Source organism: Oncorhynchus tshawytscha, linkage group LG05 (genome assembly GCF_018296145.1).
Source record: "Oncorhynchus tshawytscha isolate Ot180627B linkage group LG05, Otsh_v2.0, whole genome shotgun sequence".
Classification (NCBI taxonomy): domain Eukaryota; kingdom Metazoa; phylum Chordata; class Actinopteri; order Salmoniformes; family Salmonidae; genus Oncorhynchus; species Oncorhynchus tshawytscha.
The window spans coordinates 13306919-13324949 of NC_056433.1; the positions used below are offsets into that span (position 1 = coordinate 13306919).

Genomic DNA, 18031 nt, shown 5'->3' on the forward strand with positions numbered 1-18031 from the left:
AGCAACGAAACCGACAGGTGCGGCAACTATGGGGTGAAACGGATGGGGTTGGCTTAAATTGTTGTAAAATATATTGTCTCTAATGTTTATTGAAAATATAAATAAATGAGCTCTTATTGTCTCTCAAATGCATCGTTACAGTTGTTTTAATATTACTGATTGTGGCTTCTATCAATGTAATTGTCTGCATCTTTTCCAATCCGCCATATACAGTGGGGCACAAAAGTATTTAGTCAGCCACCAATTGTGCAAGTTCTCCCACTTAAAAAGATGAGGCCTGTAATTTTCATCATAGGTACACTTCAACTATGACAGACAAAATGAAGAGAAATAAATCCAGAAAATCACATTGTAGGATTTTTTAATGAATTTATTTGCAAATAAGTATTTGGTCACCTACAAACAAGCAAGATTTCTGGCTCTCACAGACCTGCAACTTCTTCTTTAAGAGGCTCCTCTGTCCTCCACTCGTTACCTGTATTAATGGCACCTGTTTGAACTTGGTATCAGTATAAAATACACCTGTCCACAACCTCAAACAGTCACACTCCAAACTCCACTATGGCCAAGACCAAAGAGCTGTCAAAGGACACCAGAAACAAAATTGTAGACCTGCACCAGGCTGGGAAGACTGAATCTGCCATAGGTAAGCAGCTTGGTTTGAAGAAATCAACTGTGGGAGCAATTATTAGGAAATGGAAGACATAGAAGACCACTGATAGTCTCCCTCGATCTGGGGCTCCACGCAAGATCTCACCCCGTGGGGTCAAAATGATAACAAGAACAGTGAGCAAAAATCCCAGAACCACACGGGGGGGCATAGTGAATGACCTGCAGAGAGCTGGGACCAAAGTAACAAAGCCTACCATCAGTAACACACTACGCCGCCAGGGACTCAAATCCTGCAGTGCCAGACGTGTCCCCCTGCTTAAGCCAGTACATGTCCAGGCCCGTCTGAAGTTTGCTAGAGAGCATTTGGATGATCCAGAAGAAGATTGGGAGAATGTCATATGGTCAGATGAAACCAAAGTATTACTTTTTGGTAAAAACTCAACTTTTTGTGTTTGGAGGACAAAGAATGCTGAGTTTCATCCAAAGAACACTATACCTACTGTGAAGCATGGGGGTGACAACATCATGCTTTGGGGCTGTTTTTCTGCAAAGGGACCAGGATGACTGATCCGTGTAAAGGAAAGAATGAATGGGGCCATGTATCGTGATATTTTGAGTGAAAACCTCCTTCCATCAGCAAGGGCATTGAAGATGAAACGTGGCTGGGTCTTTCAGCATGACAATGATCCCAAACACACCGCCCGGGCAACGAAGGAGTGGCTTCATAAGAAGCATTTCATGGTCCTGGAGTGGCCTAGCCAGTCTCCAAATCTCAACCCCATAGAAAATCTTTGGAGGGAGTTGAAAGTCTGTGTTGTCCAGCAACAGCCCCAAAACATCACTGTTCTAGAGGAGATCTGCATGGAGGAATGGGCCAAAATAGTAGCAACAGTGTGTGAAAACCTTGTCAGATGTTTTCTGTAAGTCTTCACCTCTCTCATTGCCAACAAAGGGTATATAACAAAGTATTGAGAAACTTTTGTTATTGACCAAATACTTATTTTCCATCATAATTTGATAATGAAATGAATAAATTCATTACCTACAATGTGATTTTCTGGATTTATTTTTCTCATTTTGTCTGTCGTAGTTGAAGTGTACCTATGATGAAAATTACAGGCCTCTCATCTTTTTAAGTGGGAGAATTTGCACAATTAGTGGCTGACTAAATAATTTTTTGCCCCACTGTATATGCCAATTATGTGATGATCCGACAGCATTCTGTCCCCTATCAACATTTATTTATTTTGTAATATTTGTAAAACTTTTGGCACCATAGAGAATTACATAAGAAAGTAATCAAGACGACTAGCTTGATTAAGCTTCCGCCATGTATATCTCACTAGGTCAGGGTATTTAAGCCTCCATATATCCACTAATTCCAATATATCCATGACATTCATGATTTCCTTAAGTACCTGAGGGTGATAGTGTGATGTCCTTTATGGGTCCATAGATGTATTTAAAACCGTATTATAATCTCCCACCATAATAATAGACTTGTGTTGCTTGTAGGGTTGATGAATTGTTATATATATTTTCAAAGAAGCGTGGATCATCATTATTTGGACCGTATAGGTTAAGAAGCCATGGTCCAATAACATTTCAAATCATTTACCTTGAGGATCTGTTTGGACAATTTGCACAATTTAATTAATATTACTGTTAATTAATATTGTCACCCCTTTTGAGTTTCTTTGCCCATGGGAGAAATATATTTCGCCCCCTGTCCTTTTTCCACAAAACTTCATCTAAAATTGTTGAATGAGTTTCCTGTAAACCAACAGATTATATATTCCTTCTCTTTTAGCCAGGTAAATACTGATAGTATTTTCTTATTATCTGCTAAGACATTACAATTATAACTGGCTATACTTATTTCACTAATTACCATAATGAGACAAGTTTCAATTCCATTTATCATAATATATGTTTGTAAACGTACCATGATGATTGTCTATATAGCTGTACCATGATAATTGCATTGCTACTATGTAAACCTCCAATTGGTCCCAACTATTCCACCTACTTAAACCCCTCATCCCGAGTTGGGTTGTCATCTCAGTGACCGGTAGACCACCCATGATCCCATGGCCCCCGAGAGACCAGGACCCCTCCTTCGAAAAGAGCACAGTGCCACCCACAGAGCATAAGCAGATCAACCGATAAAACTCGCTGGCAATGGCAGAACACTGACATTCCTGTCTTGCAGGAAATCACGCACAGAACGAGCAGTATGGCTGGTGGCATTGTCATGCTGGAGGGTCATGTCAGGATGAGCCTGCAGGAAGGGTACCGCATGAGGGAGGAGGATGTCTTCCCTGTAACGCACAGTGTTGAGATTTCTTGCATTGACAACAAGCTCAGTCTGATGATGCTGTGACACATCGTCCCAGACCATGACAGACCCTCCACCTCCAAATCGATCCCGCTCCAGAGTACAGGCCTCGATGTAACGCTCATTCCTTCGATGATAAACGCAAATCAGACCATCACCCCTGGTGAGACAAAACCGCGACTCGTCAGTGAAGAGCACTTTTTGCCAGTCCTGTCTGATCCAGCGACGGTGGGTTTGTCCCCATAGGTGACATTGTTGCAGGTGATGTCTGGTGAGGACCTGCCTTACAACAGGCCTACAAGCCCTCAGCCTCAACTCAGCCTAATGCGGACAGTCTGATCACTGATGGAGGGAATGTGCATTCCTGGTGTAACTCGGGCAGTTGTTGCAATCCTGTACCAGTCCCGCAGGTGGGGTGTTGGGATGTCCGGATCCTGTGCAGGTGTTGTTACACGTGGTCTGCCACTGCGAGGACGATCACCTGTCCGCCCTGTCTCTCTCTCTGTCTTAGGCGTCTCACAGTACCGACATTGCAATTTATTGCTCTGGCCACATCTGCAGTCCTCATGCCTCCTTGCAGGCTGACTACACTGCTCACATCGCGTGCATTTAGAAATCTATGTTATTCAATTATTGCACCCACACTGCTCGCGCGCGCCAACGAGCGTCTGCGATGCCAAGGGCTAAAATAGAAGTCAGTTATTTCTGACGCAGATCATGTTGCAAGTCCTGCCTCTCCCATTTCCTCATTGGTTAGAAGCAGGTACCCACGTGCCATCACCTCATTGGTTATACCCACGTGTGTGACTGAAAGACGAATGAGGTCAGTGGCGGTAAGCACCTAATTTATGAAAGATGCCAATTGCAATATAAAGTCAAGAGAAGAAAAGGTCTGGAAGGAGGAGAGATGATTAGGAACGATTTGGTTGACCGTTTTATGTGTGGATTAATTGTCGGAGTAGAGGACCTTGTGCATTTCAGGTAAAATAACAACTCAATGTTTATATCACAGGATAAATTAGCTAGTAACAGCAAGCTAGCTAAATGGGACAAATGAACTAGCAATTACAAGTTAAATTGCCATAAATGTTTAATGCTTTTCTACCGGTCCCCAAATTAATGTCATTGGTTCAGAGTTTGTTTTGATGTTTTAACCTGCGTGTCGTGATCGCATTTGGTATGGGGGGGACAAAATACCTTTATGCACTATGGCGCAGGCGGTTTGGGTTCTGTGTTAGGCACGTTCACGCAGATGAGCAGGGACCCTGGACATCTTTTGGTGTTTTTCAGAGTCAGTAGAAAGGTCTCTCTAGTGTCCTAAATTTTCATAACTGTGACCTTAATTGCCTACCGTCTGCTGTTAGTGTCTTAACAACTGTTCCCCAGGTGCATGGGAAACAGTGTTTTAAACCATTTACAATGAATATCTGTGAAGATAATTCGTAAAAATCCCAATATCTTTGAAAGACAGAGTCCTGAAAAGGGGACATTTCTTTTTCTGCAGAGTTTATTTGTAATAATGTAGGTAGTTTATGCAAAGGATTGTTACCTCTTACCAGTATTGTCATTACAAAAGTTACATTTTGGCAAAGCAATTATTATTTTAGCCAACAATTATTGTGATTCATCCTATATTGTCCCTCACATCTTTACAACAGTTGTGGGATACACACACACACTCAACCCCTTTCTCCCACAAACAACCATATGCTCAACAGTTGCACCATCCCAGAGCCCAACTCGAGAAAGGTCTTGATTTACGAACGCATATACAGTTGCAGCTGAATTAGAAGGCCTGCAAAATTGATTAAAAAACAGCCAGAAATGGGGAGATTTGGTTAACCATTGTCACATCCTAGGTGATGGAGGTCAGATATACCCCTTTCCCCTGAAACACCCACACATGTTCCCCCGTAGTGACCATATTCACAAGCATCTCTGTGCAGTCAGACCTTTGATTTTGTGCCACCACATGGCCACAATAATATGCCCCCTCTCTGAATGTTCGAGTGTGACCCCCTCCCCATGGGTTACTGCAGCTAGTGTTCCCAGCACTGCCACTGCCTGGGTGGGGGCACCCCACCGGAATCCCCACCGGCTAGGTACAAGGTTCTCATTAGCAGCTTTTGAGAATGTCCTTGTATATTATGCTCTCCCATCAAGGGGCTTTTTTGCTATATATTTGTACTGTTTGTTTCTCTAGTTCATTTTTTAAGATGAACTCTTTTGACATAAATAGTTTTTGTTTTCAAGATTAGTATTGAATTGCATGGCCTCTAAAGGCACATGTGACATACAATATGGAAATAATCTGTTGTACCTATGTAGGAAAAAAATTGTTGTAAATGGTTTTGTCTTGGTTAAAACAATTTGTCATCCGGTAGACTTTAATTAAATTTCCAATATTCTCGAGTAATGTGTTTACCAATTATTTGATGGTCCGACCTCATTCTGTCCTCTATCAGCACTATTTAAACATTTGTTGCCAGCGAAAATGACAAGGCAATCAAGACGACTAGCTTGATTGAACCTGCTCCATGTAGATGTCATGTCCACTAGTTCCAATATATCCATAATATTTGTAATTTCCTTAAGCGCGTGAGGGTGATAGTTTGTAGTGTGATTTACTTTACGGTCCATTGAGGTACTTGAAACCGTATTATAATCTCCCACTATAATAATTGAGTCATGTATTGCCTGTAAGCTCGATAAATTATTATATGTATTTCTAATGAAGCGTGGATCATCATTATTTGGAACATGTAGATAAATTAGCAAAATCTCTTTATAGTCCAATAGCATATTTAAAAGGATCCGCCTTCCTTTCGTAACGTTGTCAGGTAACTCCTCTATTGACAATTTTGGTAAGTGGGCCTGGGTATGGCTTTGCTTTAGGTGCCTTTGCACCGCGCCTGTAAAATAGAATTGAGTTGAAACACCACTGTTACCATAGAGAGACACACAGCCCAGTCAGAAACAAAACTTTCGATTCTAGGTTTGAAATGCTTTGAAATGACACTGGGAAGCAAGGAAATAACTTTTTGCTTTCTCGCTCTTGCTCTCTCTCTCTCTTCTCGCTCCCCCCCCCTCTTCTTTGACCTTGGCAGCTCCTGGAACTGTTTGACAGCGAGGACCCCCGGGAGAGGGACTTCCTGAAGACGGTCCTGCATCGGATCTACGGGAAGTTCCTGGGGTTGCGGGCTTTCATCAGGAAGCAGATCAACAACATCTTCTTGCGGTGAGTGAATAGTGAAGTGCCCCTCTCTTGTTCACAGGAGCAAACAGCGGGGCCTCCTTCGAAGACACACAGAACCACACAGGTATCCGTCAAACTGAGTTCAACCCCCCCCCCACCGCAGCTCGGCACCTACAAAGTCCATGGTCGTATTCATTAGGGCTTATCGTAGCAAAACGTTTTCGACTGGAATAGAAAAGTAGCGTTCCTCGTTGGACAAGATCATGATTAACCGCAACCTTCCCTGTGTTCCTGGGAGCCCACTCCTGTCAGTTGACTTCCCCTCTTCTTTGTCTATGCCCTGGCTGAGAAGGGGAACTGTCCAGCTTTCTGTCTATTCCCTGGCTGAGAAGGGGAACTGTCCAGCTTTCCGTCTATTCCCTGGCTGAGAAGGGGAACTGTCCAGCTTTCCCTCTATTCCCTGGCTGAGAAGGGGAACTGTCCAGCTTTCTGTCTATTCCCTGGCTGAGAAGGGGAACTGTCCAGCTTTCTGTCTATTCCCTGGCTGAGAAGGGGAACTGTCCAGCTTTCTGTCTATTCCCTGGCTGAGAAGGGGAACTGTCCAGCTTTCCGTCTATTCCCTGGCTGAGAAGGGGAACTGTCCAGCTTTCCGTCTATTCCCTGGCTGAGAAGGGGAACTGTCCAGCTTTCCCTCTATGCCCTGGCTGAGAAGTGGAACTGTCCAGCTTTCCCTCTATGCCCTGGCTGAGAAGTGGAACTGTCCAGCTTTCCCTCTATGCCCTGGCTGAGAAGGGGAACTGTCCAGCTTTCCCTCTATGCCCTGGCTGAGAAGGGGAACTGTCCAGCTTTCCCTCTATGCCCTGGCTGAGAAGGGGAACTGTCCAGCTTTCCCTCTATGCCCTGGCTGAGAAGGGGAACTGTCCAGCTTTCCCTCTATGCCCTGGCTGAGAAGGGGAACTGTCCAGCTTTCCCTCTATGCCCTGGCTGAGAAGGGGAACTGTCCAGCTTTCCCTCTATGCCCTGGCTGAGAAGGGGAACTGTCCAGCTTTCCCTCTATGCCCTGGCTGAGAAGGGGAACTGTCCAGCTTTCCCTCTATGCCCTGGCTGAGAAGGGGAACTGTCCAGCTTTCCCTCTATGCCCTGGCTGAGAAGGGGGAACTGTCCAGCTTTCCCTCTATGCCCTGGCTGAGAAGGGGAACTGTCCTGCTGTGATCGTTTCCCTGGCAGGCTTTCCTAACCAGGTTATTTCAGGCAGCAGCAGCTTGGGGACAACTGGTAGGTAGATGGGACATGATCAAGCCTACGTCAGAGCCACAGTACAACTGGTGTCAGTGGCTGAACACATTTCACAGGTTTTATACATGCTATGATTCGACTCTGAACATCGATGTTAGCAGAGGGGGCCATCCTCATGCACTGTCTCTATCCCTCTCTCTCTGCTCCGTTGTGTCCTATCAGAGCCAAATGCTCCGCTACTCAGTGTGTAGTCATTTGTAGTTTGATTGTGATGGTGTGTTTGTGTTCTGGTAGGTTCATCTACGAGACTGATCACTTCAACGGAGTGGCCGAACTCCTGGAGATACTGGGGAGGTGAGTCCAGAGGTGGTGTGGTGGGATGCTGGGGGAGGTGGTGGGACGCTGGGGGGAGGTGGTGGGACGCTGGGGGAGGTGGTGGGACGCTGGGGGAGGTGGTGGGACGCTGGGGAGGTGGTGGTGTGGTGGGACGCTGGGGAGGTGGTGGTGTGGTGGGGCTGGGGAGGTGGTGGTGTGGTGGGACGCTGGGGAGGTGGTGGTGTGGTGGGACGCTGGGGAGGTGGTGGTGTGGTGGGACGCTGGGGAGGTGGTGGTGTGGTGGGACGCTGGGGGGTGGTGGTGTGGTGGGACGCTGGGGGGTGGTGGGACGCTGGGGAGGTGGTGTGGTGGGAGTTCAAGCATGCATCAACATATATTGTTATCAAGCACCTTTGACTCTAGCAGCAGTGGCACAGCGAGCTCAAGGAACTAGGACATGCAACCATTTACACTCGTATGCCAGAATATCTCCATTTGAGCTAATATACTCACCACTACATCAGTAGGTCCCTTTAGTGTTGCTACAGGCTGTTCTGCTGTTAGCTCCCCATCCCCACAGAATTCTGGGAAACCCAGTCACACTACTGACCTCTGCCTTTTCCACTTTTTGAGCTTAAGGACGCAAGTGGCTCTTCCTGTTTAGTTTTATTTCTAGAAAGTGTTCTTTTGTTCCAGCAGTGAAATGTCTCTCTGGCTCTAGCTATGAATAGTCATCTCTGCTTCTCAGACCGCCTACCCTGCTCTCTGTGTCCTCAGCTATTCTGGATATGGGGGGGGGGTTCTGTTGGCTGCATCATCCATACTCTGTGTGTGTGTGTGTGTCATGCATGTGTGTTTGCTAATGCTTGCTTCTCAAGGCAATGATTGAAGTGTTGAAGTGTTGTTTTTGTCTATCTGCAGCATCATCAATGGCTTTGCACTGCCATTGAAGGCGGAACACAAGCAGTTCCTGATGAAGGTGCTCATCCCCATGCATACTGCCAAAGGACTGGCCCTGTTCCACGCACAGGTAACCAAATGTGTAACTGATGCTCAATTAAGTTATGAATCCATACGTGTTAAGAGGAGAGGTAGAACTAGGATTGGAACTGGAATGAGCATCTCCACCCTCTCTTTGAAAACTACGTGCCGAATGTCCCCTCCACTTCCAAAATTAAAAATATGCTAAATCATGATTTGTCCAAAGCACCGGAACTAACACTGTTGGATATCTCACGCGGATATCACGACAGATCTATGGTACCATTTATGTTTACGTGGTCTGTCTACGAGAGATTACCAAATTCCTAATACCAGATGAATAAATATCCCATTTTAAAGGGGTTGATTTGAAATACTCACTCTCACTAGACAACAACTCTTCTCTTTTTAGCAGCTATCTAAATCTGAGAAATGTACCTGGCATAATGTGGGTTTTAAAAGGAATTCTAGGTATAAGTTCATACAATATTATGATATGGTAATTAGCCTAGCTAGCCATTTTGTTCTGTCAGGTCAGGCTTTGTGAACAGTAGATGACCTAGATGCCTTGTTAAGCATAACTCTCATGAGCTGAAGTGAACTGCGCTCTGAAAAAAAGCCTTGGATAACAGTGCCATCTAGTGGCCGTAGAATGAACTTGAAAGCTCTGATAGTATTGTGTACAGGACATACCACATTGGGAACGTTTCTGTTAACAGTAAGTAATAATATCACTACCTGTTCTGTTTCCTTTTAGCTGGCCTACTGTGTCGTCCAATTCCTGGAGAAGGACCCCACCCTCACAGAGCCGGTACTCTAACCAACTAACATGCGTCACGTTGTTCTACCGTCGGGACACTAGGTTCTGCTCTCCCTTGGAGCTGTAGGAATGTTGTTGTGTGCTAGGAATCCGTGCACCTTTCATGTAGGGGACAAACAAGTTTGAGTCCAAAATCATGAATAGTTCATATGGTACCTAGCTAAATGGCATGTAAAATGCTGCAGCACTATCGACCTATGTACAGTACTGTAGGTTTGTTGACTAAAGACAAAAAAAACTAATGGTATTTCCTTGGAACTTAGTGTCATCTGTTCAATCCTCAGGTGATTCGGGGGCTGTTGAAGTTTTGGCCCAAAACCTGTAGCCAGAAGGAGGTATGTCTGTCTGTCATGACTGGTAGATGGCACCGAACACGCTAACAGATGCTGTACCTTGTATACCATAAGTGTGGTTCTGAACAGTTTACCTGGTTCTCTTGAACATGTGACTTCCTCATGTGTCTGTTGTTTCCCACTTGTCCTAGGTGATGTACCTGGGGGAAATGGAGGAGATTCTGGATGTCATTGAGCCCACCCAGTTCAAGAAGATCCAAGAGCCCCTGTTCAAGCAGATCTCCAGATGTGTGGCCAACCCCCACTTCCAGGTACAGTCTTGACTTCCTTGACCTTCAACTTACTTTTAGCTCCTAGTGGAGCAAATGGCATCAATAAAAGTGCGTCTCCAGCTAACCCTGATCTGGGACGTTTTCCTGAGTTTGTTTCAGGTGGTTCCTCATACAGTACATTAAGGCTATTTCTGCTCCTCCATTTACTGCTACATGTACTTTTTTCCCTTTCATTTTTCATAATGACCTCCTCAAGGAGTTTTCCAGCACTTCTCTAAATGGGTTTTCAATCTGGTAGTGGAGCTGTGAAAATGGCTACCCTATACGTAACATGTTCCTGTCATTTACTGCCAGCCCGGCTCATTTCTTGTTGATCCCAACAGGTAGCGGAGAGAGCCCTCTACTTCTGGAACAACGAGTACATCCTGAGCCTGATTGAGGAGAACATCGACAAGATTCTGCCTATCATGTTTGGTAGCCTGTACAGAATCTCCAAAGAACACTGGAACCCGTACGTATGCCACTCTCCGGTTCTCAACTCATTTTTTATTTGTATTTTTTTATTTGACCTTTTATTTAACATGGCAAGTCAGTTAAGAACAAATTCTTTGCCCCTCAGGGTAAAGCATTAACAAGCAATGCCATGCTTAATACTGAACTCTCTTACCTATATTTGGCGTAGAGGTTGGGGTCTTATGTTATCCCTCTCTAACTAACTATGTACGTATGACTAAATGGTCGTGTCTCCAGATATCATTGTCATGTTTCCTCCAACATCATGTCACTGAAATACCAAAGGAATGTTTTTCCAGTTATTTAATCTCAACATTGCTACTGTAGGATTGACTGAGAGCCGGTAAATATCCTCTGGATGTATTTAAGTCAGATGCTATTGTCCCCTGTGTGTTTCCAGGACGATTGTAGCTCTGGTCTACAACGTGCTGAAGACCCTGATGGAGATGAACAGCACACTATTTGACGAGCTGACAGCCTCTTACAAATCAGACAGACAGCGGTGAGTGAGCTCCCTCCAGCTCTTATATTCATTCTTGTTCTGCAGCCCGAACAAAGTGTTCACAAACTATTACAATAACTAGTCAGGTATAATTTATGAAGCGTGGAAACAAAGCTGCATGGTACAACACACTGGATTACATAAGTTCTGTTAGCTAGCGTTTTTCAAGGACAGTCGGGTCTGACAGCGTCTTGTGTCTGTCCGTGCGTGACGTGTGTGTCCGTGTGTCCGTGCGTGACGTGCGTGTCCGTGCGTGACGTGTGTGTGTAACGTGCACCCGTAACGTGCTTGTGTCTCTCCAGGGAGAAGAAGAAGGAGCAGGAGAGGGAAGAGCTGTGGAAGAAGCTGGATGAGCTGAAGTTGAGCGACGCAGCGGCTCTGGTGCAGAACAACAGCCACGGGCTCCAGAACAACAACAGCAACAACAACAATCACCAAGAAAACCAGGAGAAGGGCACCGCTGTCATTGCAACGGACCATGAAGACCCTGTCGTCGCCATGGATACCGCAGAGAATGTCAAGGGCGTCAAGACTGCCAAATGACACAGGACTCCATTTTGTACTCTGTAACGGTTTCCAGGCCGTCTGAGAACTGTCAGGGAGGGGCTTGGGGGTGACTGGGAGGAGGGGCTTGGGGGTGATGGAGGAGGGGCTTGGGGGTGATGCGGAGGAGGGGCTTGAGAAACTAGCCACACAAAAAAAAAAAAGAGATAAACCTCATCAGTATGTTAAATCTATATACAGTAAAACTACTTCAAATGCCAGAAATTCTCCTTTGGCAGGAAACGTATATTTCAACTTAAGACTATTTTGGGATGTTAGTGTGACCACAGTATATTGGTAAACTTTTTTTGTCTGATCAAAGAATTTATCCTTTCACATTTAGTTTCTTAACTGAGAAAAGTTTTTTTTGGGGGGGTGATATTCAATGTATGAAAATATAGGAGGGGGAGAAAATGACTTGAAAATAACCTTTCTGATTGTGCTGCACTTCGAAGCTAAACGGCTATTTTAAGATGTCTATTTTGTATGTGCTTTCATCACTGCTGCCAACATAGGGGTGCAAACTGTAAGGAAGAGGGGTTCGGGGGTGAGCTTTGGAGGGTGGGTGGGTGGGGGGCTATGGAGAGAGGACTGTGTTAATAGTCTCTACATAGGAGACCTGAGTGAATGTCACTATCATGAGGTCTTGTGTTTTCGGGTGTTTGGTATATGTATCTGAATACATGAAGCTTAATGTTATAGCCGTTATTATAGCACATTCAAGAACTGCAGCCATACAACCTATTTACAGTAAGTATTTGAAATGAGTTTAGTTTAGAGAAACGAACGATGAAACGGGCACAGATTTAAGTAAGTATAACATATTTTTCCAGTCTGAATAGAGAATTGATTAATAGATAATGCCGATGTAGAAAAAGGTAATGAAATGAGCCATATATTTTTTTTCCAGAGTATTGTTAAAGGCAGAGATGTGGATTTTTGAAGCCAGATGGTGGCAGATTGCCGATAGTCTGGTTTCTTCAGATTTAAACGTGGCTGGATGAAGTGTGCGTATGTGGGTCAGGGGTGTTTGCTTTAACGTGTCTGTTCTCTATTGTAGGTCCAGTCTTTTCTGATGCCTTTTCTGTCAGAGTGTACCATTCCAATCTCTGTGACATGCAACTGTGTGGGGAACCTGTTTTGTAATAACTGACCTTATCTAGGTTTTAAATAAAAATAAAGTCTACCATATGTTTCTACTCTAAAACCACAGGACTATGGCTCTTTCTTTCGTATTGAGTAGCAGCGACACGTTGTCACCAGATGGCGCCAGAATTTAATATTAATCTTCTGTGGGAATTGTAGTACGCTTATTTGAAAACCTCTATCAAAAGTTAAATATAGGCCTTGTTTCTATCAGATCAAGCATTGACCCTCATTGGCAGACATCCACATAGCAGATGTTTTGGAGGTGTAACCGGTATGAACTGACCAATAGGTGAGTGGCTGCCCGTCCTTATTGGTCCGTGCTATCCGGACCGGGATCCTTGGGACATCCATACCCTAACCCTAACCATTGTACATTTCAACTTCAATGCGGTAGGGACGTCCCAAGGATTCCAGATAGCATTTCCATATTATCCCTACAGCGTTAAAGTTCAAAGCGGCGATCGAAAGTGTAGGCTAATGCATGTTTTCATATTAATTTGGATGGGGGATTTATTGCTTCATTATAATTGATGCGTAGACAATAGACAAGTATACATTCAAGTGATTGAACTTGTAACACGGCTGAACGGGATTTGTCAGATTATAAAGTCGGGTGGTTTCGTTGCATCCAATGGCAGTGCATAGAGCTAGATAGAGGAATAGTCTTTATCTGTTTCATTACTGCAGTGGTTCACAACTCCGGGCCTCAAGTATCCCCAACGATACACATTTTTATTGTAGTTCTGGAACAGCTCACCTGATTGAACTTGTCAACTAATCATCAGGCCCTCAATGAGTTAAATCAGGCACGTTTGTCTGGGGCTACAACAAAAATGTGTGCTGTTGGGGGTACTCGAGGACCGGAATTTGGAACCACTGCATTATAGCCTCTGTGACAGCATGGGCAGCACCATTTAGGCTATGCCATTTTGAAGTACTCAATTTTCTTGACGATTGGCTGATCCATCCTGATGACCCGGTTGGACATGACACCAAAAGGGTCACCAGGAGGGATCAGCCAATGAAGTTGGAAGTCTCACCCAGTTGACCACATTAAAATGGTGGAAGCCCTCAATGGCGCTGCCCATGCTAATATTGCCTTTTGTCCAATAGAGGCCTCTATCATTCTCTATGTGCGGATCTGATAGAATCTTGCCATTCTTTTTTTTCAAAGTATTCAAACCCAGCACAGGTTTAACATTTGATTGCCTTAAAGTTCCCTTTAAAAATCTATTAACTTTGGATTTTTCCCCTCTGATCTTCTACATAACCGCCACATTTAAAATGAAAATACTTTTTAAATGTATTGGGGCATTCAAGTTTTATTTAGAAAAGGTTGAGGCGAGCAAGCAAATATTTGTTTTTAAATGTAGTATACCCTCTTATTAAAATACTATAGCAACCTTAGTTCAACACCAATCAAGAGATTTTAGCCTTTTAGCTCAGGCATAATCTGTGAGGAAGTTGTGTATCTCTTTGCTGGAAGCTTGAGGGCATTATTTTTTGCTAAATTAGAAAAGTGTAAAGGGGCATTTCATGAAATGTATACCTTATGGCCTTACAAATTGAAATCTGGGATGTCTTGATGGCAACTGTATCCTCAGTGTTTGGGATGTAATCTATAACAATTCATTTTTTTGTTTGTTTTTAGAGTGAAAATTTAAAGGGGCAATCCAGAGTTGAAACAATAACAAAGCACTCTCCCAACACTTTTTTTTGGTAAAAAGCAGAGGGTTCAAATCAATATCAAATCAAATGTTATTAGTCACATGTGCCGAATACAGGTGTAGACCTTCCAGGGAAATGCTTACTTACGAGCCCCTAGCCAACAATGCAGTTTTTTAAAAGAATTTTTAAAATATATATATATAATAGAATAAGAAATAAAAGTAACAAGTAATTAAAGAGCAGGTTGCGGCTGGAGAAATGTAACTACTCTCAAATTCATAGACAGATCTATGGGATGCAAGGACTGACCATCAAAATTATAGTTTTATCCATGTTTTGAGGCTATACTGTGTTTTATTTACAAACATTGGAGATGAATAAGCTTATATTTTGGGTTCTGATGGGAGACAACACTTGAACTAAGCTCATGAGGCAAAACCTCTTCAGGATTTAACACTTTTTTTTTTCTCCATTTTCAGCTAAAATGACACACCTAAATCTAACTGCCTGTAGCTCAGGACCTGAAGCAAGGATATGCATATACTTGGTACCATTTGAAAGGAAATACTTTGAAGTTTGTGGAAATGTTACTTTAATGTGGGAGAATATAACACATTAGATCTGGTAAAAAATAATACAAAGAATAAACATGTGTTTTCTATGTATTTTTTGGTTCCATCTTTGAAATGCAGGAGAAAGGCCATAATATGACTTAGGAGTCTTGGCGCAATTTAGATTTTGGCCACTACATGGCAGCAGTGTATGTGCAACATTTTAGACTGATCTAATAAACCATTGCATTACTGTTCAAAATGTGCTATCAAGTCTGCCGAAATGTGCCTAATTGGTTTATTGGTACATTTAAGTACATAACTGTGCACTCTCCTCAAACAATAGCATGGTATTATTTCACTGTAATAGGTACTGTAAATTGGACAGTACAGTTAGATTAACAATAATCTAAGCTTTCTGCCCAAATAAGACATGTCTGTGTCCTGGGAAATGTTCTTGTTACTTACAACGTCATGCTAATCACATTAGCGCACGTTAGCTCAATAACATACAGTGCCTTCAAAAAGTATTCACACCCCTTCATTTTGTCCATATTTTTTTGTTACTGCTTGAATTGAAATTAATTAAATTTAGATTTTTTTTGGTCACTGGCCTACACACAATACCCCATAATGTCTAAGTGGAATTATGTTTTTCAAAATGAAATAAAAAATGAAAAGCTGAAATGTATTGGGTCATGTTAAAATATACAACTAAAATGTTTCCATTTGTGTTCCTTTCTTGTTTGAGTACACACAAACAATATACAATATAACAACAAAATCTTAGTCTTTACACTGAAATAGGTTCTGATAGTAGTGTTTTGAATATGTCATCAGTGTGATCTCGGTTGTCACTAAGTTCAATTCATTTGATGTGTGTGTCTGTCTCATTAGTATGCAGAGTTCTATTTTGAGCAGGGAGTACATGATTTGCATTGCTGTGTTTCATTTTGCAAGATGTTTGGGGAAATTAGCTGTTTTGTGTTTTAGATTTTTGAGTATAGAAAAACTGTAATCACGTCAGACCAACAAATATTTGTAACATCATCCACAAAAGAGTCACAGCAAAATATTTTGTATGATCTCTTATACACTATTTGGGGCCCATACACTATTTTAGGCTGTTGGGCCTAAAAACTTTATCTTTCCTGGATATAGCCACTATATTGTGATCACTGCATTCAATGGGTACGGATACAACTTTAGAACAAAGTTCTACAGTATTAGTCAAAATGTGATCGATACATGTGGATGATCTTGTTCCTGTAGTGTTTGTAAACACCCTGGTATGTTGATGAATAACCTGAACCAGATTACAGGCACTGGTTACAGTAAGAAGCTTCCTCTTGAGCAGACAGCTTGATGAAAACCAGTCAATATTCAGGTCCCCAAAAAAGTAGACCTATCTGTTAGCATCACATACATTATCAAGCATTTGACTGTTCGCAGTTGGTGGCCTATAGCAACAACGCAAAAGTATTTCGATCTCGGGGTGACAGGTAGCCTTGTGGTTAGAGGGTTGGACTAGTAACCGAAAGGTTGCTTGATTGAATCCCCGAGCTGACAATGTAAAAATATGTCGTTCTGCCCCTGAACAAGGCGGTTAACCCACTGTTCCTAGGCCGTCGTTGTAAATAAGAATTTGTTCTTAACTGACTTGCCTAGTTAAATAAAGGTTCAATTAAAATAAAGATGTGCCAAGTGAACCTGCAACCACAACACTTCCATAACACTTGACATAAGATCTTCTCTAAGCATTACAGGGATATGGCATTCCTGTCTTTTCTATAGATGTTATATCCTTGTATTGCTACTGCTGTATCATCAAATTAATTATCTAAGTGAGTCTCATAATAGTTTTAACATGATTTTATAATGACTATCTCATTTTTGTAGCCCACACATACAATTATCTGTAAGGTCCCTCAGTCGATCAGTGAATTTTAAACAGATTTAACCACAAAGACCAAGGAGGTTTTCCATTGGTAGGTGGGTTAAACAAAACAAAAAAACAGACATTGAATATCCCTTTGCGCATGGTAAAGTGCACAATTACACTCTGGATGATGTATCAATAAACCTAGTCACTACAAAGATACAAGCGTCCTTCCTAACTCAGTTGCCGGAGAGGAAGGATTTCACTGAGGGCAATGGCGACTTTTAAACACTTACAGAGTTTAATGGCTGTGATAGGAAAAAACTGAGGATGGATCAACAACATTGTAGTTACTCCACAATACTAACCTTATTGACAGAGTGAAAAGAAGGAAGCCTGTACAGAATAAAATATTCCAAAACATGCATCCTGTTTTCAACAAGGCACTAAAGTAAACACTGCCAAAAATGTGGTAAAGAAATGAACTTTTCCTCCTGAAAACAAAGCAAATGCAAACACATTACTGAGTACCACTCTCCATATTGTCAAGCATAGTGGTGGTTTCATCATGTTATGGGTGTGCTTTTAATCATTAAGGACTTGAGGGTTTTTCAGGATAAAAAAAAACAAATGGAGCTACGCACATTCAAAATCCTAGAGGAAAACCTGGTTCTGCCTGCTATCCACCTGACACTGGGTGATAAATTCACCTTTCAGCAGGACAATACACTGGAGTTGCTTACCAAGAAGACAGTGAATGTTCCTACAGTAAGTGGCCAAGTTTCAGTTTTGACTTAAATCTGCTGAAAATCTATGGTAAAACCTGAAAAGGGTTTTCTAGCAATGATCAACAACCAATTTGACAGAGCTTGAAGAATTTTGAAAATAATAGTGGGCAAATGTTGCACAATCCAGGTGTGGAAAGCTCTTAGACTTTCCCAGAAATGGAGTGAATCCTTACCACTGCTACACCTGGCTATCAGCAGCACCTTGTCTGGTAGTGAAACAGTTCATTCAACCTCATTTACTGACTTTAAAAAAACATACAGTTGAAGTCGGAAGTTTACATACACTTAGGTCCTTTTCCAACCAAAAATTACAGTTTTGGCACATCGGTTAGGACATCTACTTTGTGCATGACACAAGTCATTTTTCCAACATTT

The 18031-nt window shown here is 42.6% G+C and overlaps 1 protein-coding gene across 1 annotated transcript in view; it reads left to right on the plus strand.

The window, feature by feature from the left end:
* ppp2r5a (protein phosphatase 2, regulatory subunit B', alpha isoform) overlaps window positions 1-12828 on the plus strand; it is an 84987-nt gene extending 72159 nt beyond the window's left edge. The window contains exons 5-13 of the mRNA XM_024419714.2: window positions 6058-6188; window positions 7677-7736; window positions 8619-8727; window positions 9436-9489; window positions 9783-9833; window positions 9983-10102; window positions 10447-10574; window positions 10977-11078; window positions 11381-12828. Coding sequence (XP_024275482.1) covers window positions 6058-6188; window positions 7677-7736; window positions 8619-8727; window positions 9436-9489; window positions 9783-9833; window positions 9983-10102; window positions 10447-10574; window positions 10977-11078; window positions 11381-11621 — 996 coding nt within the window. The 3' untranslated portion in view covers window positions 11622-12828. The remainder of the gene's footprint in view (window positions 1-6057; window positions 6189-7676; window positions 7737-8618; window positions 8728-9435; window positions 9490-9782; window positions 9834-9982; window positions 10103-10446; window positions 10575-10976; window positions 11079-11380) is intronic.
* Window positions 12829-18031: the final 5203 nt, after the last annotated feature.